General features: G+C 39.2%; 2 protein-coding genes across 7 annotated transcripts; one reads left to right on the forward strand and one right to left on the reverse strand.

Annotated features, from left to right (window-relative positions):
- Window positions 1–310: 310 nt before the first annotated feature.
- On the reverse strand, window positions 311–3,859 carry LOC119790139 (Rieske domain-containing protein). 2 transcript variants are annotated; one of them, XM_038295515.1, is made up of 4 exons: window positions 3,770–3,859; window positions 2,213–2,397; window positions 2,087–2,121; window positions 311–1,217 (listed from the first exon to the last, which is right to left on the reverse strand). In XM_038295515.1, the coding sequence occupies exons 2-4, from the start codon at window positions 2,382–2,384 to the stop codon at window positions 933–935; spliced, it is 492 nt and encodes a 163-aa protein (XP_038151443.1). In that variant the 5' UTR covers window positions 2,385–2,397; window positions 3,770–3,859; the 3' UTR covers window positions 311–932. The 2 variants fall into 2 exon arrangements, with proteins under 2 accessions (XP_038151443.1, XP_038151441.1); XM_038295513.1 differs by having other exon boundaries at window positions 3,587–3,843.
- A 711-nt stretch (window positions 3,860–4,570) lies between these two features.
- On the forward strand, window positions 4,571–24,650 carry LOC119790137 (kinesin-like protein KIF24). 5 transcript variants are annotated; one of them, XM_038295509.1, is made up of 16 exons: window positions 4,571–4,695; window positions 6,509–6,609; window positions 6,699–6,892; window positions 7,118–7,502; window positions 7,769–7,931; window positions 8,038–8,135; window positions 8,567–8,779; window positions 8,913–9,000; window positions 10,810–10,931; window positions 13,435–13,540; window positions 15,827–15,898; window positions 16,022–16,131; window positions 16,904–18,435; window positions 23,065–23,425; window positions 23,511–23,604; window positions 23,700–24,650. In XM_038295509.1, the coding sequence occupies exons 2-16, from the start codon at window positions 6,551–6,553 to the stop codon at window positions 23,841–23,843; spliced, it is 3,741 nt and encodes a 1,246-aa protein (XP_038151437.1). In that variant the 5' UTR covers window positions 4,571–4,695; window positions 6,509–6,550; the 3' UTR covers window positions 23,844–24,650. The 5 variants fall into 5 exon arrangements, with proteins under 5 accessions (XP_038151437.1, XP_038151435.1, XP_038151439.1 ...); XM_038295507.1 differs by having other exon boundaries at window positions 6,699–7,502; XM_038295511.1 differs by having other exon boundaries at window positions 6,699–7,502; window positions 16,904–17,805.
- Window positions 24,651–25,117: the final 467 nt, after the last annotated feature.

Below are 25,117 nucleotides of genomic sequence, written 5' to 3' on the forward strand. Positions count from 1 at the left end.
TTGGCAAAAGGTGGAGCACACCCTGGACAGGTCACCAGTCTATATCAGGGAATCACAGAGACATACAACCATGCAAAATTTAGGGATACCAATTAACCTAAAAGTCATATTTTTGGACTATAGGAGGAAGCAGGGGAATCCGGAGAAAACCCATGCATGCACAGGGAGAACATGCAAACTGCATGGTCCGGGAATCAAACCAAGGACCTTCTTGCTGCAAGGCAACATTGCTACAAACTGTGAGAAAAGAAAATATCTTTTCTATTACAAATGTGTACATTCAGTCAGTAAATATAGCAGCTAAAAGACGGCAAGTAAAATGTTAAATTTATGGTGATGAGAGGCAAATGAAAGGTTAACCATGCCACGTCAGTATAAACAATTGTAAACAACAACAAAAAAAGTGCAATTGTGCAGTACTAGTCCTGTAGAGAATGGAAGAACAAAACATTCTTATATTCACCATACCAGACATGGAAAACAAGAAACCAAATTTCAACTGACTAGTCGAAGGAATGGTCAAATTCTCCAGAAAGACCATGGTTTTAAAAAAAGAAGTGTATTCAAACAGTAAAGCAGTTATATTAAATGTTAAAAGTAACTTAAAGACAAAAGGACAACCCACTTTTAAGGACACCAGGGGTGAATTACAGTTAACTTTAAAGTGATGCACATTGGCTTGATCTGTAATGATCTATAATAGCTTACTTCCCTAAGAAAGCTTAATTCTTTCCCTGTGAGGTATTGCTTTGTTTGAAAGCTTTAGAGTTTAAAAAGATCAGTACTAGAAAATAAAAATGGAAAACTATTGACATCATATCAAAAAGTACTCACGCATTTCAGTTTAATTATTAAACTACGTTAGAAAGCAGGAGAGGGTTGGACAATAAAAAAAATAAAAAGTTTAATAAAATAACAGTTTAATAGTCCCACTACGTCTTGACTTTGGGCTGCATATTGAAGGTACCAGTCCTGTATTTCTCAGTCTGATAGACATCAGACTCTATAGGGTCGCTGGAGTCATTCAGTGTCACATAAACATCCCCGCCGACTTCAGTGACTTTATGAACCCTCTGTTTGATTCCCTTGGAGCGCCAGTGACTCCTAAGTGGTCTGACAGTAGGATCGTCCACAGCTTGGTAAAGTCCTTCGCCCTCTGCTAGGGTAATCTTGTACTTGTGCCATGGGCAAACAATGCAAAGCCGTCCATTGAACTCCTTATTGAGAGGGAGGGGACAAAAGCATTAAAACAAAGTACAAATCAGGTATACCAATAAATCTACCTCCATGATTATGATAGAAATATCCAATAAAAAAATCTCCTGTACACACCAAAACCTTAAATATAAAACATACTTAAACTATTATGCACACTGCCTAAAACGTATTCATTAAAAGTTTATTATTGTTTACCATTAAGATTTGCCCAGTTCTCTGTGGAAAACAGGTCAAGCTCACTCAAGAGTTAATATCAACTTATTTCAAATCTATTTCAAGACTGTTTTTAAACTTTAACTTGGTTATCCTACGGCATAAATATACTTTGATCTTCACCTTGTAGCTTTGCCTGGATAACACTGCTGCTGTTTTTCCACTCCATCTATATTCCCCTCTACTCTCACCAACCTATCTAAACCGGCTGAAGTACAATATCCCCAAAGCTTCACGATGGATGATGATATAAACCTATTCCCCCTTGGTGTGTCAAGAACATGTTTTCTCTGTGAACCCATCATGATATGGAATCTATGGATCTCTGCAGCTCCTTCAGGTTTCATATGCCCCATGGCTGCTGCTGTAATTACCGTCTCCTTTTTTGTGATCTGATCTTCTAAATACCTCCATCTTTAAACTGTGGATTTATTCATTGCTCTTTACGATAATGTTTATTATACATGTTCTCTAACCAGCATGTTTGTATTAATGTATTTATTAATTACTTATATCATATCCAACTTTTATTTTGTTTGCAAAAAAACACAATTGTTCATTTTTGTTGATTCATTAAAACCCTATATACATTTATGATGGTGGGGTAAACATTGAGTATGAATACAATAATTTACAAAAAAAAAAAAAAGCCAACCTCAATGTCTCCGTTCTGTAATGAACCACCTGCATCTGATGGGGAGAGAGGGGGGGCATGCAGTTATAACTTACAGTAGTTCAACTGTGTAAATAAAATCACAGATCTTAATTAAACGGAGCTTACGGTAACAGCGCATGTCCAATGCATAAAGCTGCCCATGGTGGTACATGACAAGCACATCTCTGCATCCGTTCACCTGCTTTGTCACACGGCCAGCCTTAACAATATCTGCCTTCTTTCCGATGAAATGCATTGTGGGAGAGGAGGAAGGGGGGCTGACTTCCTCAGATGACATCCTGATTGTACTGCTGCAAATCAAACACAACTTGTTTAAAGCATTCTTTACTAACTATAACAGACAACACGATTACAGTCATAAAATGTTGCTGCTTGTACCAAAAGCTTATTCCCAATTAGCTATTGGCAGAAAACTTATCATATATTAAAGTAAATATTAATGGGCCAAGATCTGATCTTTGTTGAACTGGAACCCCTAAGATATATTTGCAATAACTCTGAAGTAAAACATTTCTGTAAATTGTCTAGGTTCTACTTACAAGATCAATTTCAAACTATCCAGCTGCTTATTTGAAAAAAAAAACAAACAACAAAAACAAACAAGAGCTTGACAAGAAGTTTTGTTTAGTTTTGGCAAATGTTCTCAGTAACTTAGGATATGGCAAACCCAAAAAGGTTTTAAAAACAAAACAATGGGACTTTAGGGCTTATAGTGGGAATCCAGTTGTTCCCTTTTTAAAAACCACCTTTGTTGTAGGTGGTCTTCACAGTAATGTTTACAGCAAAATTTTAATAATTTATACAGAGAAAATATAAAGTAGTAGGTTTGTATTCTTTCACTGCAAAGCAAAGTCCCACATCTTGAGCTAAAAATGGGAAGCATTTTAGGATTTTTTACAAATATATTTTTCATTCTCTTTGTCCAGTTTCATCAAATAGGGAAAATGTCTCCTCTGTCACCAAACATGTTAATTGTGAGTTGCCATTCCAGTGCTGTGCTCTCATTAGTGGCATGGGTGGAGTCAGAGAAGAACTGGCAACCACCGGATGTAGGCAAGAATGTATGTAACAGCTAACTACAAAAAAAAAAAAAAAAAAAAAAAAAAAAAAAAGAGAGAGAGAAGATTGGCCCAAACGATTCAAATTATTATTATTATTATTTTGAATGCACCGGAAGTACCAGGATATTGTTTGGTAAGCATTAAATTTAAATTTGATGTAAGTTTTTATTCAAACGTATAGGTTGTTAAATTAATAACAAATAACAAGAATTAACAAACAATTAATTTCTAGTTCTTTATACAAGAATAATGGTCATTCGAAGGACCCACAATAAGTGAAAGAAAACTGATATTCGAATAAAAACTTTATAAAATCTTTAGAAATGACTGGAGATTCTTTTTTGACATATAGAATGGTAGCTCGCTTGTATGTTTTACCCGGAATGTACAACACAAAACAAAGAAAAATTGAACCTACATGTTCTAGTTTTGGTCACTCTCTGACTCAGGTGACTCAGCTGACTGAGTTAAAGGGACCAGACCATGGAGTCCCCAGGGTAAATAGTTTATCTCCAAACTGCTTCCTCTACAGGACTGGTTTTGGTGATTTATCTCACTTAAATTACACTTATGAAAACTTCGTTATATCCAACAAGCTTACCGAAACCTTTGGCCGCGAATAAACAAATAAAAACTACGATAGGAAGTCGAGCAAATGTTGCGGAGCGATGTTGAATTAAGTCCCACTAGAAACATAAAACCACATGCTGTTCATTCCGCCTCATCTTTTACATATTATTTGTTATAACATGTTTTAAATACAACTTAATCAAAACAGCTAAAAAAATAATAAATGCAAACATTGTATAATTTCTTAAAGGTTTTTGATAAGAACTCCATAAATAATGATTTTGAAAATGTTTAGGACGAACAGCAATTAAATGTATTATTGAATGTTTTCTTTTTTTTGCGCAGATGTTCATCCTAATCCCTTTTTGCAAATAACATCTAACTATTTTTAAACATTTACAAATTATGCTTAAAATAGCCTATTTGACTGTATTTAGCTTTACCGACATATTATATTATTATTTATAACTATATTTTTTATGATAAATCGGTCTAGTTGTTTTGCTTTTCTTTTTCTTTTTTTCAAAAGAAACAACAAACAACCCAACACAGTAAACCACCTTTATTAATAACTCCCACGTGACTATTTAGTTGACCATTGCTTGAAGTGGTTAAGTGTTTGGGTTTAGTAGTTGCTCTGGTGGGGTTTAAGCTTCTGGCGGATTATCGTTCGTGCTGAACAGACCGGCTGCATATAAACCTCCCTTTATATGAAGGTTCATTTGAATAAAGCTTTGCTCCCAGGAAGAGAGAGAGAGAGAGAGAGAGAGAGAGAGAGAGAGAGAGAGAGAGAGAGAGAGAGAGAGAGAGAGAGAGAGAGAGAGAGAGAGAGAGAGAGAGAGAGAGAGAGAGAGAGTAAGAGCGCTGAACTGTTTCAGTAGTTATGGAGACCGAACTGTGTACGGAAATGCCATTCAGGCTGAAACATTAACGGCAGCGTAACGTTCCCTTCTAAGCGTGAGTATTTTTTTTATTTATTTATATATATAGTCGGTTGTATTTAAGAGATAAAGATTATGCGTTTTGGTTACATGTATTCAAATGAAATATGGCTATGAAAGGCATCTTAATTCTGCATTTCTTATGTTGCATTTTCTGGCACAAATTTCAGATATTTCACAAATTTCATCAGATTTTAATTTAATTATGTCATGTTAATTATAGCTTATTTAATATTTTCTTAGGTTGCATTATATATTAGATCATATAAATATACTTACAGTGATCCATTGGCTCTTATGTGTTCTAATAAAATAATAATAATATAAAAACCTCCCATCCTCTTGGGGAGCAGTGGGCTGCCATCGTGGGGCGCCCGGGAGCAATGGGGGGTTAAAGGTCTTGCTCAGAGACCCAGAGTGGGGTTCAAACTCAGAACTTTAAGATTCCAACTTTTATGCCCTAACCACTAGGCTGACACTCCCCTATATAATATCTAGAACAGATGAGCAGGAAATAAAAATAAATTATTTTATAGCTCTTGGTTTGTGACTCATTTGACAAAACATTTCACGTATCCATTTGTTTTCCTCAAAATTTGAAAAATTCAAACTTGAAACAGAATAATCAACAGAAGGGTCCCCAGTAATCAGAGATCCAAATAAAAAGGCCAGAAGTATCTCCTCTACCCAGACTTCACAATCCAGTATGGCTACATTGTTCGTAAAACGTAATGATAGCGAATCTACTTGATTTATTGTTAACCTTTTTCTGTTTTTCTGTAAAAGTTTAAAAAACAATCCACTGGACTTGGTTTCCAAGGTTTGAAGACGCTTCGCTTCCCGTCCAGGAAGCTTTTTCAATTCAAATGTCTGTCTTTTTCTGTTTATTTTTCAAATAATAATATCAGCATTTCCTCTCAAAACCATTAAAATCAGATTAAGTGCCACCCACTGCACATGTAGTACAGTTTAAGAGCCGGCTGTACTCTGAATAATACCAACTTCCCTTAGCAAGTAGAAGAAGCCTCAAATTTGAAGCATTTGAGAGAATGCGTATAAAGCTCAAATACTCCTTGAAAAAGTGGCCAATCAAAGCCTTGAACCCTCAGGAATCAGAAAAAACACAATTCAGTAGCCGTTTCAAATTACATTGATAAATTCCTTACAACCTTTCAAAGAATCCATCCCTCTTTCGTGGTAATATTCAGCAATTCCCTAATGGATTTTATTGCGTTTTTGAGGCTATATAACAAATTCCCAGTGTCTTGATCCGTTCAGGAGGTAGACTCCTTCAGAGACTATGACAGCTGGGGCTAAGCACCAACCCCCTGCGATCATGTAAGGATTAAACATGTACAAAAAAGGATGGATGGTCTAATAATGTCGTCTGTCTGACTAATTGAAAAGGACTGTGGTTAAAAAGATCTGTAAGTGGGTTTTAGCTCTCCATTTGTTAGCATACTGTAGTTCTAGCTGTAAGCAAGTGTAAAGTACAAGTCTCCAGTTGCTTGGGTTGTGTTTTCTATATTTAAAACATTTGCAACTGTAGAGAAATGTGTTACAGCTGCACCGGTGTCAGCCATGGCTCCATCCTGCACACGTGTCAGGTTTCAGCATCGTGCTGCACCTCTTTGCTTTGCTTTCCAATCAACAAGATATGCTGGTAGTATTGCCACAGTAAGCAAACTTTGGTCATCATTTTTAGCAGACAGGGTACTGTTTTACCCACTGCTGTGGCAGTTTCATTAACACAAGCTGCTCACTTCATATTCTATTTATTTTCTAATAGAGAAAAGCCAAAGTGACATTTTCCACTTGTCTCTTGTAAGGTGGAGTAAAGGATTAAACGAGGAGAAAAGCCAAGGGAGGAAATGACAGTTTGCCTTTACAAATGTCTGACAGCTGCTGGGCTGCAGCGTTATTATGCAAGGTAAGCAGACAGGTCATTCAAATGCACGTTGTTTGTTTGAATTATCTGATGTTATACTGTATACTGTGTATGTTTTTTTTCTGTCATAGGTTCACCTTGATGGGTGTTTACCAAGCAGCCCACCTTTCGGCTCTCAGGATGGAGGACTACCCCCTCCTGGGAGTTTGCTCAATGGAGGACAGAGCTCGCCTTTTCCAGCTCGTTCAACTAGTTAAAAGCCATGATCTAACGAGCCTTACATATGACAATGTTGGGATGTACAATGAGTCCGATTATGAAGGAGGTGATGAGATGTTTCCTCTCAATAATTGTAGTTTAGGTCCAGATGGGTATGGAAACCGTGATGGAGATGGGAGACACAACAACGATAAAAGTAGAGCTTTCCTGTGTAATTCTAATACTTCCTGTTACAGACCATCATGCATTTGCAGAAGGCTGGATTTCTCTACTGAAAACACAAATCAGAGCTTGTGTTCCAACTTTGAAGAAACTATTCATGCCTTTACAGGTCAAAACAGGAGTGATGATCCAGTTCCTGAAAAGGCATCAGCCACACCCATTCAGCTCAGGCTTTGTAGCCGAAGTGCTTTGGTGTGTGACCTTGGACAAAGCAAAAACAGTACGCTAAATGAGCGTAGCTGTTCAGGTGATCATCATAATGGAGAAAGCATTAAGCAGCGCATCACACAAGAAACCTCTGTGTTCAACTCTCACATCAGATCAGTACCAAAGAGTCAGACATGCAACAAACCATTTGCACAGAGAAAGAGAAAAACAAGCTCTTGGAAGAAAAACTGCCCTGTATATGTTACCAAGCCCATACCTGTTTACGAAGCAAAAAGAACAGCTGACTACAACTATGGACTGCCTCTGAGTTCTCATCCAGCTGCTAAGTAAACTGCTCTTCAGTTCTTTTATTTCTAGGTTTCTAGATAATAACATGACAGCAAAATGTTGTTGTTATATGATTTTCTTAGGGTTATTAGAATGAAGGGGTCTTAAAACACTTCACATTTTTTTTTATTTTAATTTGGACAAATTTGTGTTGATCCATTTATTCAAAATCCCTTTAAAAGACGCAGCATTTTGTGGGTTATAAAAACTTTGATAAGTTTGCTATAGTAACAACTAACACTGCGATGTATTTGTTTTGTTGCAGACATGTGGAAGGACGACGGATCAGTGTGTGTGTGAGGAAACGACCTTTGATTAACGCAGAGTGCAGAAGAGGAGAAGCAGATGTTGTGACCACTCCAAGTGCAGAATGTGTGGTTGTGCACGAAAGCAAAGAAGCTGTCGATCTCAGAGAGTATATACTACAGGTAGACATGCAGAGCAGAAAAAAAAAATGATTCCATTATATTGTTATCATGGAAACATGTTGCTGTTCTTCATTTGCTTATAGTCTAATTCTTTGTGTTTCTGCAGCATAGGTTCCATTTTGACCAGGTTTTTGGGGAGGGGAGCTCCAATGAAGAGGTTTATCAGAAAACGGCATACCCTTTGGTTCAGCACATGCTTAGTGGGTATGTGTATACTGCTGAATCACAATGCTTAGTCTATGCCAAAGTTTCAAGTTGCTGAAATGTTCCATCATTGCATTTCTGTGCTTTAAGGTTGGAGTAACATAATAGTGAATAATGCAGTCCCGCCCCGTTTAACTACATTTACATTTTGCTGTGCACTGCCAGTAATCTGGCAGAAAGAATCCTCCTACACATGGAAAATTATTTTATCCCTTTAGAAATACTTCTTGTAAAAAAAATGTAAAAAAAAAATTGTGTGCATTCTTCTCCCTAGGATAGCGATATAAAGAGAATCTTCTCCTGGCCTATGCCTGGTGAACTGTCCATGTTTTCATCTTTTCTCTTAACAGCATGAAGTGTTTTATCTCCGGCTCTGCAAGGTATCACTTTATTGAACTGTCAGTGTGTATTTTTGTTGTATCTATCCACAGAGGCAAGGCCACCTGCTTTGCCTATGGACAGACGGGTGCTGGAAAGACTCACACCATGCTGGGTTCATCCCCTGGAGGAAATGGGTTATATGCTCTGGCAGTTCAGGACATTTTCACTTATCTGTCCTCGACATGCGCATCACTGCTGGTTTATGTCAGCTTTTTTGAAATCTATTGCGGTCATCTGTACGACCTGTTGGGACACAGGAAAAGGTTATTGGTTTTTCTTTATTAATGTTTTATCTGGTTTTGTTTCACTGTAGTCTATGTTCTTCATGTTTTCTCAGTTGTACAGTTTATTTCTTCATAGGGACCAAAATGTATACTTTTCTTTTCTTCACTGAAGGTTATTTGCCAGGGAGGATGGAAAGAAAGTGGTCCACATTTTAGGTCTGCGGGAGGTCAGGGTGGATTCAGTCAGCTCGCTGCTGGAGGTTGGCTCCTTTTTTTAAATGATAATTGTTATTCTCCCAACGTGTTGCCCAGAGTTTATACTGTAAAAAGCAAACCAACTAATTATAGGGTTTAAATAAACTTAAAACTAAAAGCTGAGATCAGGAAGTTATTTTGATTGTCAACGGTACAAAATAATCTCTTCTTGGAAATTATATATGTCGCGGTTGAGGATTTAATGAGCCAACTGAGGTAAAATCCAAAAATCCGAACACCAAAAATACAGCTAACCAAAACGTCAGGGAAAAGTCACGTGGGAAGCCAGAGACGAGGGAACGACAAAACAGCCATTATAGACCCAGCAATGCCCGGCCTGGAGGACTCAAAAACAGACTTTGTCCTTATCATAAGAAATCCTCTGGACATAGTCGCTACTCTCAGCCCGCCATGGAAGAGGGTGAGTGCAGTTGGTCAGTTGAAGAAAATTCTTTTTGCAAACTTCACACTCCTTACCGCCCTAGGAGTAAATGGCCTTTCTGAGGAGCTTGAATGGAACCTACAAGCCACTGCAGTTACCCAACCAACCTCCACCACCCAGACCACAACTTGCCTACCTTTCTGGAACTCCCCCTCTCACCCCAGTCACAGCTGTTTCGGTTTTCCATGGCTCCTACTGCTGTTTCGCTGATGCAGAGAAATGCTATGGCCTGCCAAAAGGGGTCTGATGCCACCACTCCGTCTTCGATGGATCAGTTTGACACCACCACTCTCTCTACCATGGGTCAACCTGCTGCTAGCATTAGTTTACCTCCAAACCAGGTCAGTTTCTACATTAGTCTCAGACGCCACCTTCATGATTCCCCAGCTGTCACCATCTTTAAAGCTTTAAAGTGTTCATTTGGCCGCCATCCTCACGGCCATCCTCCAGAGTTACTCCATGGCCACCGTCCTCACGGCCATCCTCCAGAGTTACTCCATGGTCGCCGTCCTCACGGCCGTCCTCAAGACTCTTTGCCTCGCCTCTGGCCTCATGGCTGGCCTCCAGAGACTTTGCATCGTCTCCAGCCTAATGGCCTCCCTCCATAGACACTGCTTCTTCAGTGCCCACCTTTGGTGGTTGTTTTCATTTTTGGGTTGTTTTGGACTCTGGTTTTTGTTTTCTTGCCCTCCTTCTTTAGCCCTTGTTCGCCCACTCTGGGTGGCTTGTTTTGTGCTTTTGGGACTTCAGGTTTGCTTTTGGACTCCAAGGGCGTCTCGTATCTGCCCTTGAAGTGGAGGGTACCGTTTTAGTTTCTTTGTGTTCTGTGTCTTTGTAGTTGAATTCTACCAATGCTGAGTTCTTTAGTTACCCTATGTTGCCCCCTTGTGCTTTTTTCCTTTCCCCTTGGCTTCTCCCTAGTTGGTCTTACCCACACCTGCTCCCCATCTGCTGATTAGCCCATCTTTGTTCAGTCTCCCAATATATACACCAGCTCTGCAGTAACTCAGTGCTGTTTTTTTTTTTTTTTTTTTTTTTTTTGTGCTTTCTCATCTCTGGCTCTCAACGTGAGTTTTCCCTGATATTTTAGTTTTTGGTTCCTTGTATTTTTGGTGTTTGGATTTTAGCCTCATTAAATTTGTAAGACTCACCTCTGCCTCCTGGTCTCTGCATTTTAGTCCTCATAAACCTCCACTCAACCATGACAATACATGCATGGTTACATCCTCTATTCACCCACTATTTGACACTATAAATACTATAATATACCAAAGGGATTTTAGATTGTATTTGCATTTCAGGTAACAGAACTCCTGTAAAAGTTTTTTCTCTCACACTATTCCTCTTTCTCTGCATTCTGGATTCCTTTAAGATAATTTCCCAAGGATCAGCTGAACGAACTCAAGGGACAAGTGGTGTGAACCCACTTTCGTCTCGATCTCATGCCTTGCTTCAGATTCAGCTCAGGGATTTCAACCAGAAGATAGCTGGACGGTAAGAAACAGTTTTTGTCTTTCAATGTTTTAGTAGAGAGAAATATAGAGAAAAGGTTGTATGAGTGAAAAGCAGGGTAGATGTTGCAGAGTTAACCAGTCAATCACAGAGACACACACTCAGTAAAAGTATTCGCCCCCCTTGAATTTTCCATATAAAATTTTAATTTTTGTGAAGAATCAACAAAAAGTGGGACACAATCATGAAGTGGAATAATATCTAATGCATATTTCAAACTTTTTTTAACAAATACAAATACTGAAGAGTCGGGCGTGCAAAATTAATCGGCCCCTTTACTTTCAGTGCTGCAAACTCTCTCCAGAAGTTTAGGATCTCTGAATGATCCAATATTGACTTATATGACTGATGATGATAAGTAGAATCCACCTGTGTGTAATCAAGTCTCCAAAGAAATGCACCTGCTCTGTGATAGTCTCAGCTCAGAGGTCTGTTTAAAGATCAGATAGCATCATAAAGAACAAGGAACACACTACACTGCAAAAACAATCTAGAAATAAGTGAAGATTTCTTAAATTAAGTGAATTTAACCTTAATTTGAGTAGATAAATAAGAGGTTTTGCCAATGGTATGAGTATTTTTACTCTTAAAATAAGACGATAAGATAAAAATGCACTTGAAACAAGACAATGCAGTTGTTTTTTCTTCTTTTAAATGTAAATTGTCTTGTTCTATTGGCAAAGTGTCTCACTTACTCCCTCAAGCCAATTTAAAATACAGTTATTTTAAGAAAAAATTACTTATTAAGATTTGAATTTTTTGCAGTGTAGGCAGGTCTGAGATGCTTTTGTGGATAGGTTTAGAGACAAAAAGTTTCCACAAGCTTTAAACACCCAAAGGAGCATAACATTGAAATGGAAGGAGTATCAGACCACTGCAAATCCATGAAGATCCGGCCATCTCTTTGAACTCTCAGCTCAAACAAAGAGAAGATTGATCAGAGATGCATCCAAAACTGCAGTTCATCCAGAGAGCTAGCTCTCTGGATGAACTGCAGAGATCTATAGCTGAGGTGGGAGACTATGTCCATAGGACAACAATAAGTCATATGCTGCACAAACCTAACCTTTATGGAAGAAAGTCATTTCTTTAAGATTTCCATAAAAAGTCATGTTTAGATTTTGCCTCAAGCCACCTGGGAGACCCAGCAAACATGTGGAAGAAAGTCGTCTGGTCAGATGAAACCAAAATCAAACTTTTTGGCTGTTGCAGCATCATGGTTTGGGCCTGCTTTCTTCAGCAGGGACAGATGGTTAAAATGATGGATGGAGCCAAATACAGGAGCATTCTGGGAGAAACCCTGTTGGAATCCCAAAAGACCTGAGACTGAGATTTATATTCCAACAAGACAATGATCCAAAACATAAAGCACAATCTGCAATAGAATGGTTCACAAATAAACAGATCCAGGTGTTAGAATGACCAAGTCAAAGTCCAGAACTGGTTCCAGTCGAGAATCTGTGGAACGAACTGAACACTGCTGTTCATAAAGCGCAGAAAGACCCTTGACCACTTTGTTGTTGCAATGCAGGAGTGTTACAAACCACTGTTCCACCGTGCTGCCCCACATGAAAGGGAGAGTTCCTTATTGGGGTTTTATGACATAGACCATCTAAAGTAGTCTCTGCGTGGTCAGAGTTGCATTGAACAACTTGTATGTGCATGTTTTTGTTAGAATATTCACAGGTGGTCTAATTTCAGTCTTTGCAAAGAGGAATGGTTTAGCATGTCAGACTCTTGAAAGCTAATATGGCCTAAATGTGAAATTGGACTTAAATTGAAAAGTACAAATGTTGACAAGTAGGGAAGATTTCAGGTGCACAAATTCTTATTTGTGAATAGTTTTTTGAAGTGTTACCTTCCAACTCTGGACTACTTTAAGCTAGTCTTCCACATTAAATGGTTGTTGTGGAGACCTACAAACAAATAAATATGTCCACTTTTTCGAAATTCTTGGATCTCGACATATCCTATTTTTTGGTCAAAATTAGTTCACATAACTTAGTTTGATGTAATTAAAAGCTTTAGATTTTTTTAAATGTGCAACCTTTTTTTCCTATTTTAAGGTAATTCATTCATATCATTACATCACAGTTAACAAGGGTTGCAACAAATGGTTACAGAGGTGTTTTATTTTTTTCATTTTACTTTTGACTGTCCAAAACACCAAACACTAAATAAAGGACTTCAGGCACCATTTTGGTAGATTTACAGAATATTCTTTACTTTAACACCATGACACACTCTGATAATCAGTCCTGCACTTTAATGAATATATGATAATGAAATGTAAACATATGGTGCTTTTAGTGAACTAATGACTCAGATTATTCACTCAATAACCTATTTACATGTTTCAGTTTTAATTTTACAGACTTACTGATGATTTCATATGACCTTTTAAAGCCTGGAGAATTTAAGCTGCACATATTGCTGGCAAAGTGGTTGAAACTTTTCATTCAGTGTTTTGTCCATTTGTGTGCAGAATGTTTTTCGTGGACCTTGCAGGAAGTGAGAGGGCATCAGATGCCTGCGAACCAAACAAACTGAGCCGTATGGAGGGAGCTGAGATCAACCAAAGCCTCCTCGCTGTAAGACATATTCCATTAACTCAAATATATTTCATGATACGAAGTCATAGGAGAAAAATGTTAAAAACTGAATAAAGGTCATGATTCTGTGGCTTCTAAAATCACTTTGGGTAAGTTTAAGTTAGTGTTTTCTGAGTGGATTTATCAACTTAAAATTGTTGCCTGGAAACATTGGCTCTACAGTAGCAATCAGCCTTACATTAGCTGGCTCTTTCGTTTACAGCTATCTTATGGTCCTGACACAGCATATCAATTGAGTTAAAGTGGGAACTTTAACTAGGCCTTTCTCTCATACACCTTCCCATGGGCGTAGGTTTGCATAGGGACCATAGGGACATGTCCCTACCAAAATTTTGAACCGACCTAATTGTCCCTACCAATAATTGGATGTGAGCAACATGTATATAATTTACAGCAGTAGTTGTTGCAGCAGTGGCTTCTTTTCCTCTCGCAGCTCCTCAGCCTGGTCTCTCCTGTCCCTTTCATGTAGCAGCGCATGGAACTGTGCTGCGCTGTTTAACTCCACTCTCATTGGTTGTTCTGCCTTAAGTTCCGCCTTCTCTCTCTCTGATTGGCTGTTTTCTAGTCCGCGTGTGCTTGGAGCACAACATTGAAAATTTATTCACACTAGAATGCAGCGGTTACTATAATTAAATATAATAAAAATGAATATCATGTACACTAAAAGACAAAAACCTTTTTTTTTTCTTTTATAAAACGAAATATTCTGAGTCAGCCAGGAGTTCTGAAGACTGTTGAAAAAATGGGCAAATAAAGGCTGTAAGCCATCAACATTTCTGATTCTTAGCCACAGCCAACTAAAAAAGAAAATGTGAGGGTTTCCTTTTTACCGATATTAAGTTGATATTACTGTTTTCATTTTTTTGTTTTTATTTTTACAATTTTGATATAATAACTGATCTAAGTGGGTTGCTCTGTGGGGAAAGGCACATTTTACATTTATATTACTGTATGTTTTAAAGTCTCTATACTCCAGTTAATGATGAATCACTTACTAAATTAGTTGACGATTATTGAAATAATCAATTAATATGATTCATTTTTTTCAGCCCCAGATGAAATACATGAAATTGGCAACACAGAGTAACTACAGCCCAGATGTTCAACTTTTATAGTGAAGTTAATATTTTAATGAATGTATTATTTTGCTTGATACAGAGAGAGCATAGTAGGTAAAAATATAAGAGTGGGGTTTAACTCTGCACAATTCTATATCTTCAAAAGAAAATACTGTATTTACCTTCTCTCTTAGTCGTTCAAATGAAACCGTTTTCAAAGTGGAAAACAGTCCTAATTCCACATTCATCAGAGCCGGTGATACTTCAAACATTGATAAACAGCATCTAATGAGTGTAGAGCTTATAACATTTTTATTAATAGAGCAAAATGTTGCTTTTCTCTTTTAACAATGAATTCCTCTTATCAGTACAGATTCTCACATCGAGCATAGAAAAGGGCACGCATATTGCAGCACCAATGACACCAGACCAATAGTGTCCCCACCAAAGTTCAAATCAAACCTACGCCCTTGCACCTTCCACTGTGTTGTTGTTAGATCTATGGATGTTTAAGGCTACAGAGTCGCATTTAACTCTACAACACACTGGCATCCAGAAGAATCTGTGTTTAGCTGAAGATTTCTAAGCTCCTGTGGCTGTAAAACGAGCCCAAATCATTGGTACTCTACCACCTTGCTTGGGTGTTAGTATTGGGTGTTTTTGGTCATACCGGTAAGTTATTTTGCTTTTTGACAAACACCACATTGTGGTCTCTTCTACCCAAATAAATTGTTACTGGTTTTTTGGTGGTTCATTCATGATGCTTAAATATCTAACATGTTGATGCTGCTTTTGGTGTTTAGCAGTTTCTGAAGATTGAATAGTCTGACTTTGGAATAAAATAGTCTGGAAGTCCACTCTAGATGAGTTTAAAAGCAGACCCCCCAAAAAAATCATTTTTTGGTATAGATTTATAACTGTTTTATTGTTTACTAACGTTTTGCATCCATAGGGCGCTTCTCTGAGGTCATTGGTAGTCTCTTGCCACTTAAGCATTGTTGTCAGAAAACATCTGTGATCTCCTGATCAGAATCTGTCTGTTCAATTAAGTTAGTTAGTTAGCTAATAATCAGCTCATATAAAAAATTTTATTAGCAAAGCTTGGTTGCTAACTTTCCCTATTCAATCTTATGCAAGCAGGAAGGGTGTTCATAATTTTCGATCACCTGTATATCTGCTACTCACCGCCTCTGCTTCTCCCCTTCAGCTGAAAGAATGCATCCGTTCTCTTGACAAAGAGGAATCTCACACCCCTTTCCGACAAAGCAAGCTCACCCAGGTAGTTAAATCTGTGTAACTTAATAAAAAAAAAAAAACTATACAGATTATTTTATTTTTTATTTTTTTTTCCACTTTTACCCCAAAAAATATGTTTAACTAAATTGTTTAATTCTCGTTTTAGGTACTAAAGGACTCATTTGTCGGTGATTCAATGACATGTATGATTGCCAACATTTCACCAGGTCACTCAGCAACTGAGCACACGCTCAATACTCTGAGATATGCAGATCGGTAAGTGTTAAAAGCAGAAGGGAACAAGTAAATATATGAGAGTTTGACCTACTTGATGAAATGTCTGATGATGATGATGTCATTTAGTCTTCATTTAGTTTTTAGTTTTATTGTTTTTACGGTTTCTACCCAACTTTCCAAACTCTTGCCATTTTACCATAAAGTCCAGTTATTTATTTTTTTTTTTTTTGGTTTGTTTGTTTTATTTCTCCCAAGTTTCCAATTTTTCTAACCTAATAGATGTTCTACTGGTGGCCAGTTTAGGTGGGTGAACATGTTGTTATGGGTCTAGTTTTGCAGAGCAAAGATTTATCTGCATGAAGTCTGAAATTTAGAATCTGTTTTTTTGTTTTTTACACATCATTGATCTTTATGATGCTGTTTGTTCACTATTATTCTTTAAGGAACCTCTGGGGTCTTCACACAGATCAGTATATTTTCCTTCCTCAGATTATACACAGGAAGATTTTATTTACTAACTAGTTAGTTAACCTCTAAAGGTAGCTGGTTATACTGGATTTTATTCATGGGGTTCAGAATGAAGGGAGAAGAACATTTGCATGGTACACTTTTCAGATTTATATTGTAAACCGTTTTGAAGGATATGCATCATAATCCTTCCACTGACATTTCTGCCATGAGTTCTGTTGGTGTACCACAAAAAACTCTATACAAAACACTGACGTTTCTGGTTATAATGTAACAAAATGCTGCAAGGTTTAAGTGGTTTGAATGCTTTCACAAGGCATTATATTTGCTCAATTTCTTACAGTGTGAAGGAGTTGAGAGGACAAAGTGGGCTAATGGGAAGAAGAAGAATCAACAACAACGTATCACAGTTTGACAAGAAGACCCCATCTGGCAGCATCAGGGACAGAAGAAATGCTGGGACCTCTAAAAATGCAAAGTCAGAAAATAAGGTCAAGAATTTTAGAACCAAAATTTCCACAAGAGCACACCCATGGGACGCAGTTTTGTGCTCAACACCAAAAAAAAATCCCTATGCAGAGGAGGCACTCCCGAGAGATGGAAAAGACATTGAATTTCAACATATCAGTCCAGTTAGAGGGTGTTTGGCACAAAATGAAGGACCAGAAGTCAGACAAGATGGGAAGACTGAAATTGACGTTCACAGTAACTGTGTTAGCGGGAAACATACCAGAGCAGAGGGAATGTTTGGACAACAAAACGGGAAAGGCGGGATTTGGGATGCTTTAACTGTTTCTAAAAGAGAATCTGGATTCTACCAAACAGAAAAGGAGGCTATGAAATGGAGGCAGAGAGAGGAACAAGAATGGATTGAAATGAGAACACGGGCGGAACGTTCTAGAGACACATGCAGGATGGACAAATTGTTACATAAAGCTGGTGATAATGATGAGAAAGTCAAGCATTTAAGAGAGTATCATCAGCAGCTGCAGCAGTTCTCACCTTCACCATCCTCTTCATTAGTCCATCCTCTTTCATCATCAACATCGCCACGTTTTTCTACCTCCACTCAGGGACATCCATCTTCCTCCATGCATTCATCTCACTTTTCACTCTTGACCCATAAGTATCCTTGTTTGGAAAAGACTTCAGAGGTACAAACTGAAACATCTGCAAACAGCCAAGAGAATATCCCCAAGGGTGACATATGTGAAAGGCAGAGTAAGATGGTTACTGACGCAGCAGGTAGGGCAACTATAAGGAAGGAGGATGAGAGGCTAGGTGGTAGGAAAGGAAATACAAAAAATACTGAGACACATCTGCTGGGTAGCAATGTTTCAGATGACAGAAGAGATGAGGAACTACAGAGACTTGAAACTAGAGGTAGTGTCTGGCGCCTCAAGCAGAAAGGAATGTCTGACTACAGCAGAAATCCTCTGTTTGACTCACCTCTCCTCCAAGCTATTGCTGAGAGGCCCCTTTCCCCAATTTGTGTAGATACCAGAAAAATGCATGTTTTACCTCAAGTTGACACTCATGGAGATTCTGTAAGCCACATTATGGATCCTCTCTGCGTGTCCCAACTTCATGTAGACCAGCAGGCTTCTCTAGGCCCCTGTATCCAAAGGGATAAGAGCAGCACCTGCATCTTTTCAACTAAAAATGAGAGTGAGATATACAATAGTCAGGAAACTAGAAAAGACTGTCCATGCTATGTAGAGAAGGAAGAGAAGATGGTGAATGATTCATATGCAAAGTTTGATTTGCCTCTTTTGGAGCTGCCGCACTCAAAGAACTTCAAAATGGATACATCTTCTACATTAAACACTTCAACTGGAGCTCTTCACCATCCACAGAGATACATCAGTGGAAAAGGTCAGAGCGATGCTCTTTGTGGTTCACTACAAAAGCACAAAGTGCAGGTGCTTTAAAATGAATTAGAATAGAAATGTTAATTTATGTTAGTAATTTCATTTAAAGGAGAAGTTCGGTTTTTAACACTTTTAGCCCATTTTCTGTAGTGTCCAGGATGAAATCGAATGATCGACACCAAAATTTTGACAATTGGTCCTGTCTCTGCTTTTTGGCTCATTTAGAATCCACCCCTGGCTGCTTTAGAATGGCTTCCATAGAGCATGTCCGATAATGTCCTTAAAACAACCTTAAACGTTCTTTTTTTTTAAATATGCTACTCACCGGGTCGTCAGCGCTGTTCAATGACGTTCCAAAAAAAGTTTCGTAAAGAAAAAACGTTCCTGTAGTGTTTTATTTAGCATTTTGTAAATCCCATTGAGTTTTGTTGGAATAGTCAATATTCCCCTGCCACCGGAAACGGAAATGGGGCCTGTTTACACAGTTGTAGTCTTTTCGCTTCACTCTGTGTACTCCGACGTCGAGAATCAAGAATCCACCTTTCGTATTCAATTTTCAGAGTTTTTTAAAGTGTTTAACAGAGACGTTAGCACCTCGACGGTTGAGTACACAGAGTGAAGCGAAAAGACTACAACTGTGTAAACAGGCCCCATTTCCGTTTCCGGTGGCAGGGGAATATTGACTATTCCAACAGAACTCAATGGGATTTACAAAATGCTAAATAAAACACTACAGGAACGTTTTTTCTTCACGAACCTTTTTTTGGAACGTCATTGAACAGCGCTGACGACCCGGTGAGTAGCATATTTAAAAAAAAGAACGTTTAAGGTTGTTTTAAGGACATTATCGGACATGCTCTATGGAAGCCATTCTAAAGCAGCCAGGGGTGGATTCTAAATGAGCCAAAAAGCAGAGACAGGACCAATTGTCAAAATTTTGGTGTCGATCATTCGATTTCATCCTGGACACTACAGAAAATGGGCTAAAAGTGTTAAAAACCGAACTTCTCCTTTAGGAAGTCAGACCTACCACAGACGGAGGAATACATTTATTTCTGTAAATATGATTAAATAAGGCTCAGAGCAACATTAAACAGTACCAGTAACAATGGGCTCATTTTGAATCAATTACTGCATCAGTGTGGTGTGATCTGATCGACACTGGTTTTTCTGGAGTTTTGAGGAAAACCAGCTTTACTGATATAGATGCAGTCAGTTTGTCTGTATTTTGGATCTGGTGGTTGGATTTGACTATATAATTGATAAACTCTTAAAGTCTGCATTTTTGACAAATATTTTTATAACTAATAAGTTAAAAATAATCCAATTAATGGTTTCAGCTCTAGCCTGGTGTCTCTCATCCTCTTCATAACTATACACTTAGATAAGAAAGTTTACAAGGTTTACGTCAGGCCAGTTTTTACCCAGTGAAGCAACATAGTGATTAAAGCAGGTATTAGTACGTTGTGCCCAGTGGCCAAATTTGCTTGTGTGTTAGTGTTTTAGTCAATATCACATCACCCGAGACAGAGGAGCACCATGAAAAGGCCAAGAGCTTTAGAGGCCTTGACTACACCACTACTAAGTGCTTTCAAATATGAAATCAGCATCTGGATAAAGCTCTGACTTTGAACTTGATAAAATACAGTCAACCATCAACATTAGTTAAGATGGATCCCACATCACCACTAACTAGACTTAGACTTCTTTATTTGTCATTTTGTATGCACAGGGTGCATACAGAACGAAATTGCGTTACATACAGCTTATGAACGTTGCATTGATATTTCAAATGGCACAAGTTATAGAAAAATACAAAAAGTGCAGCAGTGGTCAAAGTGTGAACAGTGCAGAGGATAAGAGACAGTGTGCAAGTTGCAGTGGATTCAGTGCAAATAGGCATTTGTGCAAAAAATGCGTTATTGAAAATAGAATGAGATGAACAATTAAAGGGCTAAAAGTTAAAAGTTCAGCAGCATTTGACGCCCGATAATGTGCAATAGGTGCAGAGTTCGGTTTGTGGATCAAAGGTTCAACAGTCTGATGGCAGTGGGGAAGAAGCTGTTGCACAACCTGGTGGATCTGCAGCGGATGCTGCGGAACCTCTTTCCAGAGGGCAGCAGGGAGAACAGTCCATGGTGGGGGTGTGAGGGGTCTTTGATGATATTACGGGCTCGGGACACACAGCGCTGTGATGAAATGTCCTTAATGGAGGAAAGAGGAGCCCCAATGATTCCTTCTGCTGTCCTCACCACCCTCCTCACATTCTTCCAGTCAGAGGCTCTGCAGCCTCCACACCACAGAGAGAGACAGCTGGTCAGAATGCTCTCTATGGTGCTTCTGTAGAAGGTTGTGAGGATGGGCGGGGGCAGGCGGGCTCTCCTCATCCTCCGCAGAAAGTACAAGCGCTTCTGTGCCCTCTTCACTAGAGATGAAGTGTTTACAGTCCAGGTGAGGTTGTCCGTGATGTGCACCCCCAGGAACTTTGTGCTGCTGACCACCTCCACAGCTGAGCTGTTGATGAGCAGTGGAGCATGGTGGGGGCGGTTTTTCCTGAAGTCGACGATGATCTCCTTCGTCTTCTCCACGTTCAGGATCAGACTGTTTTCACTGCACCAGCCCACCAGCTGCTCCACCTCCTCTCTGTAGTCCAGGTCGTTGTCGTCCCTGATGAGGCCCACCACCGTTGTGTCGTCCGCAAACTTCACGATGTGATTGGTGGTGAACCTGGGGACGCAGTCATATGTCATCAGGGTGAACAGCAGGGGGCTCAGGACGCAGCCCTGAGGGGAGCCCGTGCTGAGGGTGATGACGTCAGAGGTGTTCTGACCGACCCGGACCGACTGAGGTCTGTTGGTGAGGAAGTCCAGCAGCCAGTTTCGAAGGGGTGTGTTGAAGCCCAGATGTTCCAGCTTTTCCACCAGGTGCTGTGGGATGATGGTGTTAAACGCTGAACTGAAGTCCAGGAACAGCATCCGCACGTGGGTGTTCTTCTCCTCCAGGTGGGCCAGGCTCAGGTGAAGAGCAGAGGAGATGGCGTCCTCAGTGGAGCGGTTTCGCCGGTAGGCGAACTGGAACGGGTCGAGTGTTGGGGGGAGACTGGAGACGATGTGTTCCTTTACCAGCCTTTCAAAGCACTTCATCATGATGGGAGTCAGTGCGACGGGCCGGTAGTCGTTGTAGCAGGTGACTTGAGGTTTCTTTGGCACTGGGATGATGGAGGCAGACTTGAAGCATGCTGGCACTGTGGCTTGCTCCAGCGAGGTGTTAAAAATGTCCGTGAGGACACCAGCTAGCTGACCTGCACACTCCTTGAGCACCCGCCCAGGTATGTTGTCGGGACCTGGGGCCTTCCGCGGGTTGACCCTCCTCAGAGTCTTCCACACGTCGGCTGTGTCAAGGCAGAGCACCTCCTCTTCCTGATGTGGGACAGCCTTCACTGCTGGAGTGCGATTTAGTGCCTCGAACCTCCCAAAGAAGTTATTTAGTCCGTTTAGGAAGTCAGCATCAACTTCATCCACCGGGGCAGGGGGCGTGTTGTAGTCTGTGATCGCCCGTATGCCTTGCCACATGCTCCTGGTGTTGTTGGCGTCGTGGAACAGATGCTGGATTTTCTGGTTATGGTTCCGCTTTGCTAACCTGATGGCACGGTTCAGGGTGGCTCTAGCTGTCCTCAGTGCCTCCTTGTCACCAGACTTGAAGGCTGAGTTCCGTGCTTTTAGCGCGTGGCGGACCTCCTCAGTCATCCAGGGCCGTTGGTTGGCTCGGGTGGTGATGGTCTTTGTTGTGCTGACGTCCTCGATGCAGTGGTTGATGTAGGCTGAAACAGTCATGGCGTACTCATCAACATTGATCTTGTTGTCATATGTTGCTGCTGATTTGAACATGTCCCATTCAGAGCATTCAAAGCAGTCCTGGAGTGCCTCCATGGCCCCCTCCGTCCAGACCCTCACCTGCTTCACTGTAGGTTTTGCTCTGATCAGCAGGGGTCTGTATGCAGGAATTAGCATCACAGAAAGGTGGTCTGAGGAGCCGATGTGGGGGCGGGGGGCTGCTCTGAATGCGTCTTTTATGTTTGTATAAACTAAGTCCAGAGTGTTCTCTCCACGAGTAGTAACTGTGGACTGCAAGCAAGTCTCTGGTTCAGGTTTGGGTTCAAGGTGATGGGACTATTGAGATCCATGCCTTGGATACATCTGCATGTGGTAACACTGAATTTTTTTGTATTTTTTTTTATTTTGTTGCATCTCTACATTTTGCTACCACAATTTTTCCTTCCACTTATCTTCCCAATTAACATGCCTAAATACAGAACTTAGTGAACAGTCAGCTTCTTCTGCATTGATCTTTATTGGGGATACCCTGTTTGTCTTCCAGTCAGCAGACATAGCATTACTTCAACCTAAACATCTCTGAATTGGAAATCCCTTTTTGTTATTTTATAATAGGAGCCTGAATGTTGGGTTTTCATTAACTACAAGCCAGAACCATTAAAAGGAACTGATATAAACATATAAAGTTATTTGCTAAATTTGTAAGGAATCTATTTTATCTGAGAGTAAATTTACATTTTCATAATAATTTAATTAATGAAGTACCTGCATGGATACGTCTCTTTTTTGTGTGTGTTTAGGTAAAAACAACCCTTCTTTCCTTGAAGGCCATGACAGCAGTGAGAAAAAGGAACCAACTGTGGAAAGGAATACAGCTGCATCCATGAGGAAACCCTGGACTACTTCCTTTATACAGAGCATTGAATGTTCTGACTCTCATTTTTCAAACAGCGCATTAGAATATGCTCATGAAACGGTATCAAAATCTTTCTCAAACATATCTGAGCAACAATTGGAGCCTCTCTCTGGGAACTTGAACTTAGCACAGTCAAATTATTGTAATTGCTCAAAATTTGTTGCTGAGACAAACAATTCTGCTAAGCTTAGTGATGGAGAAAAGGGCAACCAGCAAATCACCATGGAGAGAATGCACCATGCAAGGTAAGTATCGGATTATCATATTATATGTCATAAACCACTTTGATTCTTGTGGATAATGACTACTTTAACTCAGCCTGTCCTTTAGGCTGTGTATTATTGAAGCCCACATGGAGCAGCTGAAAGAGATGAAGCATCTATGTCACAAAGAGGGAGAACTTCTGTGCCAGCAGCATGATTTGGTTTGATCAAATCCACTTCAATTTAAAGCTAAATGAAGACTTTCTTTCATTGGTTTATTATTTTAATTATCATTATTTGTCTTTTAATCCAACAGGTCTTTGTGGAATTTGTCAACAAGCTGGTAGAGATCCTGGACAGAAAGGCTCATAGTGTAAACAACATGAGAGCTCAGCTGATGGCATATCTGAAGTCTAACCATGACGCAACACAAGAGGAAGATGAAAATGCTGTTTTTTAAATCAAACTTGTTTTTTAGAAAAATAAATTGAGGAGAATTGTGGGTTATATTGATGTCCCATGAGATAGCTGCAGCCTCATGTCTTATGGGACATCAATATAACAATCAGGAGGAAGCTGGGGTATGTGCAGAAAACATGGAGGTTCAACTAAACATTGTGCAGTTAGAAGTGGCTTTTTTTTTTTTTTTTTTTACAAAACAAAAGTGATTGGACAGAAATCAGACACAGAGAGTTAGGCCACTTACTAATACAGCATGTCTAGGAATAATTAAATTGAAAGCTACAAGCCAGGATTCCCAGTTTAACATCAATGTGTAACCTTGCTAATGGACTTATAGAAGAAAATTCAAAGTTTTCTATTTACACATTTACACACTTAAACCTTCTGGACAGCCTCCCCAAAAGAGTTAAATCTGTTATAACTCTATAAAGTGGGCTGACATTACATTAAACCCTGTGGATAAAGGAAGTTCCTCAAGTCTAAATCAGTCTGAAGGTGGTCAATAGCTTTACTAATTTGTTTTGAAAATGTTTTACACTCTTGTTTTATTTTATCCTGCAGCACTATACATCACATGTCTTGCTGCAACTTATGATTATTTTAATGAACAGTTGATCATTCTGAAACATTTTTTAAAGATACAATGCTGATGTTATCTCTCACATTTTAATCATACTCTGAGTTTGCCCAGAATAGTCCTCCCCAAAAAGTTGTAAACAGTGATGGTTATGTCTGACCAGTTTGCTGGTCAATCAAGTACTGTGATGTGATGGTGATTAAAGCAGCTATTGGCTTTTTCCCACAAGTCTTTTTTGTTACTATCAACCTTCAAAGTGAGTAAAGTTCCTGACAAATAAGTTTACATTGTGGTTTTTAGTACTATAAATAGGTGATTATAAGTTTTTGGTAGAACGTCATTTGTGAGATGAATATCAGATTTGATTTAAAATGGTGACAACTGTGAGTGTCTCTTTAAATAAGACTTTAGTGGATTACATTTGAAAAAAAATTCTTCATTTGATAATTTTTTTATTTATATCAAACATAAAATCAGTTGAATCAATTTCTGACTTTTGTTTTCTTCTGACATTTTGAAAAATATTTGAAAACATAATGACTGTATTAAGGTTTAATGTGATTTTAGTGTGATCTGTTCTACTTAAGTCAAACTGTACATACACACTGTTCAGTTTTCTTATGCAAAATTAGGTCTGACCTTTTAATTTTTACTAAGAGGGCAAAAATATTTTCCTCGCAAACCTTAATTGAAAA

This window comes from Cyprinodon tularosa, unplaced genomic scaffold (assembly GCF_016077235.1).
Source record: "Cyprinodon tularosa strain WSP-4 unplaced genomic scaffold, ASM1607723v1 ctg356, whole genome shotgun sequence".
Taxonomy (NCBI): domain Eukaryota; kingdom Metazoa; phylum Chordata; class Actinopteri; order Cyprinodontiformes; family Cyprinodontidae; genus Cyprinodon; species Cyprinodon tularosa.

What these genes read in the sequence shown, in the direction of transcription:
- LOC119790139 (XM_038295515.1), bottom strand. Translation starts at nt 2,384, where the DNA reads ATGTCATCTGAGGAAGTCAGCCCCCCTTCCTCCTCTCCCACAATGCAT. An exon ending in ATTGGACATGCGCTGTTACC is followed by an intron (nt 2,122 to 2,212) that starts GTAAGCTCCGTT and finishes TCTCCCCATCAG; the next exon opens with ATGCAGGTGGTTCATTACAG. An exon ending in TACAGAACGGAGACATTGAG is followed by an intron (nt 1,218 to 2,086) that starts GTTGGCTTTTTT and finishes CCTCTCAATAAG; the next exon opens with GAGTTCAATGGACGGCTTTG.
- LOC119790137 (XM_038295507.1), top strand. Translation starts at nt 6,551, where the DNA reads ATGACAGTTTGCCTTTACAAATGTCTGACAGCTGCTGGGCTGCAGCGT. An exon ending in ACTCTGAGATATGCAGATCG is followed by an intron (nt 16,132 to 16,903) that starts GTAAGTGTTAAA and finishes AATTTCTTACAG; the next exon opens with TGTGAAGGAGTTGAGAGGAC. An exon ending in GAGATACATCAGTGGAAAAG is followed by an intron (nt 18,436 to 23,064) that starts GTCAGAGCGATG and finishes GTGTGTGTTTAG; the next exon opens with GTAAAAACAACCCTTCTTTC.